Raw genomic sequence first — 12,444 nt, forward strand, 5'->3', positions numbered from 1 at the left:
TAAGGGATGTGTTATCCAAATTCTCACTCTTGTCATACAGCTTTGAATGCTGGAGCACATATCAAGAATTTAGGCAGGAAGATCAGAGTGTCAGCATGACTGTGTATTTGCTAAATTATAGATGGCATTTGCTGCAGTGTGTACTGATTTCCATTACCACATCCCTATAAAAAAGAAAATTCTAGAAATAATCAGCAGGTCAGGCACCATGTGTGGAGAGAGAAGCAGAGTCAATACGTAATTTGCTGATTATTTCAAGGATTTTCTGTTTTTATTTCAGAGTTTCAACATCTGCAGTATTTTACTTTTGTCATAATATTAACTCTTGGGATAAAGGAAGCTTGATGAAGATCCCAGTTAAGCAGAGATGGAGGTGTAGTGGCAAGGACACTGAAGTAGCAATTCAGAGAACCAGGCTACTGGTCTGGGGAAATGTGGGATTTGAAATCAATTTAAAAAATCTGGCATTGAAAAGAAATACCTGGATTTTTGCCATGGAGGCGGGTAACTCGAGTTGGAAAATTTTCTAACTTGCCAAACCTGCCTTGATAGAAAGCCCCCAAAGGGCCAAATCTTTGCTCTTGGTAGTGGTGGTGGTGATGGGGTGGGGTGGTTGGGTGGTTGGAGGAGGTGGGAGGTCAGGGGTGGAGGTAGGCTCTCTGTCCTGGAAGCTGGCCATGGAAGTGGCTGAGTGCTGAGGTGGGCTGGTTAAAAGGCTGGGACTTTGTCGCAGTTATATTTTGACATTTTAGCTCTCTAGCCATTGCCAGAAGGTACCAAATGCATTTTGCCAGTGGCACCCATGTGGCAAGAAAATATTTTACAAAAAAATTAATAGAACTCATTATTCTGAATAATTGTCTACCATAGGCAGCAGTCCATCACAATTCCTCCAAACATCTTTTTGCTTCATTTGCAAGCAAACTTGTAAGAGAGACATTCTCTACAGAGAGACATCCCTCACCGCCCACCACCCAACATGGCCTCTTATACCCATGCCAACTCTCCCATTATCTACCATGGGCAGATCTCAGGAGCCATATTGAGGAATAAGATAATTCTAAAAATCCACTATAGCCTTCACTATATAAAGCAAACTTCTATTCTTGAAAGCCCATTCAAACCTTTTCATTTTCAAGTTGTTAATCTCTTATAAAAACAACAAAACTTCTTTTCATGCCCCACATCAAAGACAGCTATTCCTTTAATAGCCTATTTAAACTGTCAACTGTAAACTCAGAATTCCCCACTGCTGAAATAAATATAGCTTTTGAAAATCAGCCAAGCATTCATAAAGATCTCTTAGGGAAATGTCAACAAACAGCTATTGTAACAGCATGAACAGAGCTTTAAAAACAAACTCTCACTGACACCTGAAGCCTTTTTTCATTTTTAGAGAGCTGGGCATTTAAATACCTTTTCATCATGACAGTTATACAGGCATTATCTGCCCTTCAGTTACCAAGCTCCAACGCTGTGGGTTAAGGCCCTTTCAACAGTCAAAATGGGGTCTGTTTGAACTCAGCACTGAGTGCAAATGACATGCTGAGTTTGGCTTTCCCTTATGTGTGAATCATGCCTTGACCCCTTTCCATAATGGCAAAGATTGGATCTGTTGGAAATGGGGCAGGCCTTCTGGATTTAGGTCCTGCCAGTTTGGAAGCTCTGATAAGTTTCCACTACTCCGCTAAAATACTCTGCTCATCTCAATAATGGTGACCATAAAACTATCTTCAGTTGTTGTAAAAAAAAATGATCTGGTTTACTAATGTCCTTTGGTAAAGGTATCTGCTGTCCTTAGCTATTCTGGTACACATGTGACTCCAGACCTACAGCAATGTAGCTGACACTTAACTGCCCTCTGAAATGACCTAGTAAGCCACTCAGTTCAAGGGCAATTGAGGATGTGCAACAAATACTGGCCTGGGCAATGATGTTCACATCCGATCAATGAATAAAAAAAACCTCTCCTGCAACCTGTTGTTTTGGCTTGAAAATGTTTTTTGCTGAGGTGCCATGGGACCTTTTTCTTTATTAAAGGTGCATTGTAATGAAAGTTGTTGCTTTAGAATTAAAATAATTGATACAGTTTTAACCCTATAGCAACACTTCAGTCCCTAACATTAAATTGGCCCTCTTTAGTAAATGTTGTTTAAGATAAAATGACATAAAGAGGTGTTATGTAATACTTAAGATTGGGAAAGATTGGTTACACTTGGTTGCTCAACTAGCTAAAAGTATTCTACTCTGAAAATGCTGAACATGCTATCAATTTGTAATGACTTTGTAAAGTGATGTTTTGCATGAAAATATATACTTTGAATTTTAACAGCAAATGGGATTAGTGCTGTGAATGTGCTCTTGCAACCATCCACACATCTTCATTTCTAAACATAAACAATGAAGCACTTTTAAATCTTGAAGTCAGGCTTTGTTTCAACAACAACTTGCATTTCTATGGTGCTCCTCTGGCATTGAGCAAGCACTTATGGTGCTCCATTAGGACAAGAGGGTTTATGCAAGCTTCCTTGATCATATAACTGATTGTGTGGGGTCATGAATGCATTCAGCTGCACATTGAAGTGAAAAGTTATGAACCAGTCACAGCCTAGTCCAACTTAAAATTAGCTTTGGAGGATAAAGATTTTGATACCAGAACTGAGCTTTGTCTGAAGTGTAAAACTTTCTTTTGGTCCCAACGTTCTTCACATTGCTCCGTGCCTAGAGAATGATCAGAAGTTAGGAAACATGGTTGATTTTCCCAAACCTTAACTCTGGCAGGTTGAGGCCAATTCTAGTGCTTCTACCACCTTCCCTGGCTGGGATCATCTGGCTTGGCACAGCCTGGGATGGAATGTGACCCCTTTTGCTCTTTACGGCTCAGTGCTATAAGGGGTGAGATCAACAAATAAAATTATTTGTAGTTCTGTCGAAGGGTCATGAGGACTCGAAACGTCAACTCTTTTCTTCTCCGCCGATGCTGCCAGACCTGCTGAGTTTTTCCAGGTAATTCTGTTTTTGTTTTGGATTTCCAGCATCCGCAGTTTTTTTGTTTTTATAAATAAAATTATTTACTATGCCTTCTGTCTTAGTATTGTCTCCAAATTTGGATGGCACTCCCTCTAGTGGCTGATAACCTTAAATTGGTTGTAAATCTAATTCTTAGCACACCTAGCATGCCAATTTAAGATTATCAGATGGGGTCACAATGTGGCTCATTTACGCTTCTAAAAGCTACATATATTCATATGCGGGGATCTGTTCTCTGCAGGCAAAAGGAGCATGTCCAGGCCTTCTACCTTTTTTGAATTAAACAAAAACATGGGGAGAAATAGTTCTCTGGGACATTTGCCATGGCAATGCCTCAGCCAATCAGAGTTAATTTACTACCAATCTTACTCATGCGGCATAAATTGCCGCTCCTTTTGAAATTTGGCATTCTTGTGTGGGTCTTGATGAATGCAAGACAACTGACTTTGTCCACATGTCTATTTTTCAGCAATACTCAAGATCTGTGCTATCAAGTGACTATTATAAACTATTGCTCAGTCCACTCATATATTTTGTTTAACTCTGTTTCTGAGTGTCCTCTTCATTTCCTCCCACTGCCACTCCAATTTGCTGTTGGGCATAATGTTAACCAATTTGTATTGAATGCAAGTTATTATGAGGGAAATTAGAAACTAAGTCCTGGCTGACCCAACACGGTATGTCACCCTGCCCCTTATGCTACCCCTCTAAACTGTATCAATTGTTTTCTACCCTTCAGCCAATTTCTTATCCATACTTAAGTTTCTCCCTGCAGGGTTTCTAGTGGTCAATTTTCTCATTCCAATCTCATTGATTTTAGGTGTGTTTTTGTCTTGCATGTCCAGCATCATTCTTTAAAAAACCTTCTTTTTGTAATGTACTGAACTTCCTCCTCCAATTCAGTTGTTTGAATATTTTTCTCTATGCATTTTTTCCATTTTAAAATGATAAAATCCGATCCTAGTTCAATTTTCAAAGAGGAGCAGGCAGTTCTCTTTATGTCCAAGTTAACATTTAATCCTCAGACAACACCATCAGAACAGATTATCTGACCATTTACCTTTCTGCTATTTGTATGGTCATTCTGTGTACAAATTAGTTGCCATGTTTGCCTATATTACAGCAGTGCCTATTCTTGAAAAGGCATAACTGGCTATAAATCGCAATGACACAAAAAGCAACATATAAGTGTAAATTCTTTTCTTCTGAATTAGCTGATTTGTGTAAGGTTCTGCCAGGAACTGCCAGTTTTTGGTATCTCACCTAGGTACCCAATTTTATGTATAACTGTTTACAGTAAGTGTTATATAGTTTATTGTCGGCAACTTTGCTAAATACTGAACTACCTTTCTTCCCTTCCCACTTACTTTTTTACCTTGTCTGAGTATTAAAGATCATTCTCATGAATTAGCAGGAGTCAAAGCAAGAGAAATGTGCTTGCGTGGCACGGCTTTATGCAAACCTGCGTCAATTCCCTGGGATTAGGCAGTGCCAGGGCATACTAAAAGGGTACACCACACAATGTTCTTCAATGATAGAAAATGATTAGTAATCCAGAGGCCTAGATTAATGATCCCAAAACATGAGTTCAAATCTCACGATAGTAGATGGGGAATTTAAATTTGTTCAGTTAAAAAAATCCAGAATAAAATGCTAGTATCAATAATGGGTGACCAAGAAACTACTGGATTGTCATAAAGACCCATCTGGTTCAGTACGTCCTTGAGGGAAGGATATCTGCCACACTTCTGGGGAGGTGGTAGCACAGCGATATTTTCACTGGCCGAGTGCTCCAGAGACCCAGCATCTTCCTCCCACAGCTTCCAACCTGATAGTCGCCCAACCTCGGACGGCCCGCTTCTATCTCCTACCCAAAATCCACAAGCAGAACTGCCCTGGTAGACCGATCGTCTCAGCTTGCTCCTGCCCCACAGAACTCATTTCTCGTTATCTTGACTCCCTTGTCTCTCCCCTTGTCCAGTCCCTTCCCACCTACATCCGTGATTCCTCTGACACCTTACGTCACATCAACAATTTCCAGTTCCCTGGCCCCAACCGCTTCCTCTTCATCATGGACGTCCAATCCCTCTACACCTCCATCCCCCACCGGGATGGTCTGAGGGCCCTTAGCTTCTTCCTCGAACAGAGGCCCGAACAATCCCCATCCACCACTACTCTCCTCCATCTGGCTGAACTTGTTCTCACACTGAACAATTTCTCCTTCAACTCCTCTCACTTCCTCCAAATAAAAGGTGTGGCTATGGGTACCCTCATGGGCCCCAGCTATGCCTCTCTCTTTATGGGGTATGTGGAACATTCCTTGTTCCAATCCTACTCCGGCCCCCTTCCACAACTCTTTCTCCGGTACATCGATGATTACTTCGGTGCTGCTTCATGCTCTCGTCGGGACTTGGAAAAATTTATTAATTTTGCTTCCAATCTCCACCCCTCCATCACTTTCACGTGGTCCATCTCTGGCACTTCACTTCCCTTCCTTGACCTCTCTGTCTCAATCTCTGGTGATAGACTGTCCACCAATATCCATTACAAACCCACCGACTCCCACAGCTACCTCGACTACAGCTACTCACTCCCCGCTTCCTGTAAGGACTCCATCCCATTCTCTCAGTTCCTTCGCCTCCATCGCATCTGTTCCGATGATGCTACCTTCAAAAACAGTTCCTCTGACATGTCCTCCTTCTTCCTTAACCGAGGTTTTCCACCCACGATCGTTGACAGGGCCCTCAACCGTGTCCGGCCCATCTCCCGTGCATCCGCCCTCACGCCTTCTCCTCCCTCCCAGAAACATGATAGGGTCCCCCTTGTCCTCACTTATCACCCCACCAGCCTCCGCATTCAAAGGATCATCCTCCGCCATTTCCGCCAACTCCAGCATGATGCCACCACCAAACACATCTTCCCTTCACCCCCTCTGTCGGCATTCCGTAGGGATCGTTCCCTCTGGGACACCCTGGTCCACTCCTCCATCACCCCCTACTCCTCAACCCCCTCCTATGACACCACCCCATGCCCACGCAAAAGATGCTACACCTGCCCCTTCAGTTCCTCTCTCCTCACCGTCCAAGGGCCCAAACACTCCTTTCAAGTGAAGCAGCATTTCACTTGCATTTCCCCCAACTTAGTCTACTGCATTTGTTGCTCCCAATGTGGTCTCCTCTACACTGGAGAGACCTAACGTAAACTGGGCGACCGCTTTGCAGTACACCTGCGGTCTGTCCGCAAGAATGACCCAAACCTCCCTGTCGCTTGCCATTTTAACACTCCACCCTGCTCTCTTGCTCACATGTCTGTCCTTGGCTTGCTGCATTGTTCCAGTGAAGCCCAACGCAAACTGGAGGAACAACACCTCATCTTCCGACTAAGCACTTTACAGCCTTCCGGACTGAATATTGAATTTAACAACTTTAGGTCTTGAGCTCCCTCCTCCATCCCCACCCCCTTTCTGTTTCCCCCTTCCTTTTGTTTTTTTCCAATAAATTATATAGATTTTTCTTTTCCCACCTATTTCCATTATTTTTAAATATTTTTAAATCTTTTATGCTCCCCCACCCCCCACTAGAGCTATACCTTGAGTGCCCTACCATCCATTCTTAACTAGCACATTCGTTTAGATAATATCACCAACTTTAACACCTTTGTGTTCTTTTGTTCTGTTGTTTGTGACATCTTTTGATGATCTGCTTCTATCACTGTCTGTTTGTCCTTACAACCACACCAACCCCCTCCACTTCTCTCTCTCTCTCTCTCTCTCTCTCTCTCTCTCCCCCCTCCCCCCCAACCACCACCACCACACACACACACCTTAAACCAGCTTGTATTTCACCTCTTTCTTGGACTCACGCAAGTTCTGTCGAAGGGTCATGAGGACTCGAAACGTCAACTCTTTTCTTCTCCGCCGATGCTGCCAGACCTGCTGAGTTGTTCCAGGTAATTCTGTTTTTGTTTTGGATTTCCAGCATCCGCAGTTTTTTTGTTTTTTTTTGGTTGAATCTTAACTGCCCTCTGAAATGGCCTAGCAGTTGTATCAAACCGTTAAAAAGCTTAAAATGAATGAAACTGGACAGACCACCCGGCATCAACTGAGGCACTAGAAACAAAAATGGCAAGCACAACCCTGTCAACCCTGCAAAGTCCTCCTTACTAACATCTGGGGGCTAGTGCCAATGTTGGGAAAGCTATCTCACAGACCAGTCAAGCAACAGCCCGACATAGTCATACTCACGGAATCATATCTTACAGATAAGGTCCCAGACACCACCATCACCGTCCCTGGGTATGTCCAGTCCCACCCGCAGGACAGACCCAGCAGAGGTGGTCGCACAGTGATTCACAGCCAGGAGGGAATTGCCCTGGGTATCCTCAACATCGACTCTGGACCCAATGAAGCCTCATGGCATCAGGGCAAACATGGACAAGGAAACCTCCTGCTGACTACTGTGTACCGCCCTCCCTCAGCTGATGAATCAGTGCTCCTCCATGTTGAGCACCACTTGGAGGAAGCACGGAGGGTGGCGAGGGTGCAGAATGTACCCTGGGTGGGGTCTTCAATGTCCATCACCAAGAGTGGCTCAGTAGCACCACTACAGACTAAACTGGCCGAGTCCTAAAGGAGATAGCTGCTAGACTGGATATGCGGCAGGTGGTGAGGGAACCGAACAATGGAGAAAACATACTTGACCTCATCCTCACCAACCTGCCTGCCGCAGACGCATCTGTCCATGACAGTATCAATAGGAATGGCCACCGTCCAGTCCTTGTGCAGACAAGGTCACGTCTTCACAATGAGGATACCCTCCATTGTGTTGTATGACATGGCCACCGTGCTAAATGAGATAGATTTCAGACAGATCTAGCAACTTAAGATTGGGCTTTCATGAGGTGCTGTGGGCCGTCAGCAGCAGCAGAATTATAATCGACCACAATCTGTAACCTGATGGCCCAGCTTATTCCCCACTCTACTAGTACCACCAAGCCAGGGGATCAACCCTGGTTCAATGAAGAGTGCAGGAGGGCATGCCAGGAGCAGCACCAGGCATACCTAAAAATGAGGCGTCAACCTGGTGAAGCTACAACACAGGAATACTTGTGTGTCAAACGGCATAAGCAGCAAGTGATAGACAAAACTAAGCGATTCCACAACCAATGGATCAGATCTAAGTTCTGCTGTCCTGCCACAACCAATCGTGAATGGTGTAGATAATTAAACAACACACTGGAGGAGGAGGCTCCACAAATATCCCCATCCTCAATGATGGAGGAGCCCAGCACATCAGTGCAAAAGATAAGGCTGAAGCACTTGCTACAACCTTCAGCCAGAAGTGCCGAGTGGATGATCCATTTTGGACTCCTCCGGAGGACCCCACTATCACAGATGCCAGCCATAAGCCAATTTGATTCACTCCAGGTGATATCAAGAAATGGCTGAAGGCACTGAATAGTGCAAAGGCTATGGGCCCTGACAATAGCCCGGCAATAGTACTGAACTCCAGAACTTGCCGCACCCCTAGCTAAGCTCTTCCAGTAAGCTGCAACATTGACATCTACTGGGCAATGTGGTAAATTGCCCAGGTATGTCCTGTACACAAAAAGCAGGACAAAATCCAACCTGGCCAATTACTTCCCCATCAGTAAAGTGATGAAAGGTGTCATCGACATTGCTATCAAGCTCAGTTTGGGTTCCTCCAGGGCCACTCATCTCCTGACCACATTACATCCTTGGTTCAAACATGGACAAAAGAGCTAAACTCCCTTGGTGAGGTGAGAGTGACTGCCCTTGACATCAAGGCACCATTTTTATCGAGTGTGGCATCAAGGAGCCCTAGCAAAACTGGAGTCAATGGCAATCAGGGGGGAAAATTCTCCACTGGTTAGAGTCATACCTAGCACAAAGGAAGATGGTTGTGATTATTGGAGGTCAATCATGTCAGTTCCAGGACATTACTGCAGGAATTCCTCAGGGTAGTATCTGTTGCCCAACTATCTTCAGCTGCTTCATCAATGATCTTTCTTCCATCATAAGGTCAGAAATGAGGATGTTCGCTGATGATTGCACAGTGCTCAGCACCATTTGCGACTCATCAGATACTGATGCAGTCCATGTCCAAATGCAGGCTTGGGCTGACAAGTGGCAAGTAACATTCGTGCCACACAAGTGTCAAGCAATGACCATCTCCAACAAGAGAGAATCCAACCATCGCCCCTTGATGTTCAATTGCATTGCCATCACTGAATCTCTCACTACCAACATCCTGGGGGTTACCAGAAACTGAACTGGACCAGCCATATAAATACTTTGGCTACACAGCAGCTTGAGTAGTTTGTGAGAAAATTCTCCCAGTTTTGGCACTATCCCCAACTGTTAGTAAGGAGGATTTTGCAGAGTTGACATTGCCATTGTCATTTCCAGTGCCTACATCAATGGCAGGTGATCTGTTTGGTTTTATTCCTTTTTTGTGACTTGATATAACTGAGAGGCATGCTAGGCCACTTCAGAGGGCATTTAAGAGTCAGAGCGTATTGCTGTGGAGGTGGAGTCAGATGTGGGCCAGACCCAGTAAGGGCAGCAGATTTTTTTCTGGTGGGCTTTTACAACAATTGACAATGGTTTCATGGTCATCATTAGATTTTTTAATTCCATGTTTTTATTGAATTCAAATTCTACTATCAGCCATGGTGGGATTTGAACCTGGGTCCCCAGAGCATTACCCTAGGTTTTTAGATTATTAATCCAGTGACAACACCACTACGCCATCACCCCCCACTTATTATTGCTCTTGGCCTTCCTGGGGAGGGGAGGGGAAGGAAGGCTCAGGCCCTGCGAACTTGGCCCTTCTGATTGCTGATTCAGTGCTATTCCCCTGTTACCAAGGTTATGGCAGGGAGCCATCAGCATGACATTTAACAACAGCGCAGCCTTTCCATTTTCTTTCCTTGCCCTGGCCCCCAAGCAGCATTGAAACCACAGGCTCAACCAATACCATCATTTCTTCTCCCAGTGTGCGGAGAAGGGGACCAGCTCCTTCATAAAAACACGTAGTGAGGGGGCTAGGGAGAGAGAGAGAGAGAGAGAGAGACAATAAACGGCTGGTGTGGGTGCCGCATCTTCCACTACCTTGTGAGTTCTTTAGAGATCGCTGTTAAGAGTGCCGGGCGGGTGTGTTTTAGTTGAAAGTAGGCCCCTCAAACACATTACCTGTGTAAAAGTTGACCCCTTTTTGCATAAAAAATTATCTCAAAATTTGACTTTTACATGAGCTGTAAGTATATGGTATTTTGTGTTTCTTAAGTTGCCCTGTTTCAAATTTTGCACTGCCCACATATTTCTGCGGAGAACGAGCTGAGCTGAAACAGGTATTTGAACCCAGACATTGAATCCATGTGTTTACTTTAGAAAAGTAGTCTTTGTGTTTGTGTAGTTCTTGGTGGATACAAATGCTTTTCTATTATTAGATAAATACAGACAATTAGATTTTGTTAAAAACAAAAAAAACTGCGGATGCTGGAAATCCAAAAACAAAAACCAAAACAGAATTACCTGGAAAAACTCAGCAGGTCTGACAGCATTGGCGGAGAAGAAACGTCAACTCTTTTCTTCTCCACCGATGCTGCCAGACGATTAGATTTTGTTGTTGCTGTGTGCTGTGGGGGCTTGCCTGACCTCCCACTGTAACTTTGTGGGAAATTGATGGAAACTCCAGAACAATGGCCTATTGGCTACTTGTGCCATTTCTCCAGGGCTACTGCCATAATCTACACTGGGAGATTGTGGACAGACTGTGGAAATCCCATCTCTGTTAGTTCATGCTTACAGCATGAAGCCTCACCATTCCAAGTACACATAAGGAATTAAGTCACAGATGTCACTTGGTCCAAAAGAAATTTTCATCATTAATTTTAAGTGTTTTCATACACAGTGGTGCTGTCAAAGGATCAGAAGTGTATTAATTAACTGTCCTGTTGGCCAAGGAGTGGTGTTAAACCCGGTAGTCTAAAGAAGCAAAACCACAAAGAAAAAATGTGAACATTAACAGCTATGGTTGACAAGAGCAGGAAATCAATTATATCTATATTTTAGCTGCAGCTTATCATTTGCTATTTGCCAATGTTCTGGTCAGGAATTTAAATGCACACTTTCAGCTGAGTTGTAAACTAAGTGTTCTAACTTGCTGTCACTCTTTAAGCTAATCCCTGTGAACTGCACTGCCGGCCCATTGATGGACAGTTCTCTGAGAAGATGCTCGACGCAGTGATTGATGGAACATCGTGCACTGAGGCTGCAAACAGCAGGGATATCTGCATCAATGGCATATGTAAGGTAGAGTTGGGTATGTTTCCTTGGTATAAAGTCAAGATTTTACCTACCTCCTCAGCAGTGTGAAGTAACAAGCCTATTATTAACTCTTTCCATATCACCTGTAAATTTCAAAGAATGATCCATCATTGCACTTGTTTTCTGCCATAAATGAAATAAGTGTTATGGGAATATGAAATGTATGAAAAAGGTTGCACTTGGTAGGTTGTTTTTTTCATGAAGCTATTTTATGAGATAGATTCAAGTACAGTGCATTGTTCCCTTGGCATTTATCTTATTCATTTATAAGTTTTGACAATGAACAGATGGAGAAGCCTGATCTTGAGATTTAAAGTTGGAAATACAGATCCTAAAACCAGCAGTTGCTTCCTAAAGCAACTTGGCCATTGAATTATGTGTCATTGAAATCAATGGATGAACTGCTTTGACAGAGAGTCCAGGTAGAGGAAAAATGGTATCATTTTCCAAGTTCATTTATCACGTACACAAGCAAATGCAGTTTTGGTTTACCTCATCTCCTGCACGAAATATGTTGTAAGTAATGGGTTCTTACTGTAAATACATAACATTGAATATAATTTCCTCTCATAGTACTTATGCCAACTTTCAAACAGGAATTGAATCTATACTTAAAACAGAAAAATGTAGGACTCTGTGGTGAAAGCAAGGAGCAGAATTCATTGGTAACTCTTCAGAGAGCTGGGACAGACATGATGAGACAAATAGCCTCTTTCTCTATTGTATAATTATCTCTTTCTATACTCTGTATAAAAAACAGCATTCTACAACCTAGATTTGAGTTTATGCTCCGTGGTCTACCTCAGAGTAAGGCTTTGATATTAAGTCAAGTTGGGATTAGTGCATGTGGATGGCTGGGTGAGAGACAAACTTGCTTATTGTAGCCTGGAGAAATTATGGTCTCAATATTAATCCTTCACAATAAGTTGAAGAGGGTCAGCTGGGTGGGGTGTTCAAACAGAAGAACACATACCCAACACCACGCAAGTGCCCACCACCTTTTTTACAGCCGTGAATATGTGTGTCCACCTATGGAGATATCTCATTCATTACTGGATTCAAAT

General features: G+C 43.4%; 1 protein-coding gene across 1 annotated transcript in view; it reads left to right on the plus strand.

Moving 5' to 3' along the window:
• The window catches only part of LOC121275808 (A disintegrin and metalloproteinase with thrombospondin motifs 12-like), a 689,364-nt gene that overhangs the window by 382,209 nt on the left and 294,711 nt on the right, over positions 1-12,444 (plus strand). The window contains exon 15 of the mRNA XM_041183446.1: positions 11,232-11,365. Coding sequence (XP_041039380.1) covers positions 11,232-11,365 — 134 coding nt within the window. The remainder of the gene's footprint in view (positions 1-11,231; positions 11,366-12,444) is intronic.

This window comes from Carcharodon carcharias, chromosome 1 (assembly GCF_017639515.1).
Source record: "Carcharodon carcharias isolate sCarCar2 chromosome 1, sCarCar2.pri, whole genome shotgun sequence".
Taxonomy (NCBI): domain Eukaryota; kingdom Metazoa; phylum Chordata; class Chondrichthyes; order Lamniformes; family Lamnidae; genus Carcharodon; species Carcharodon carcharias.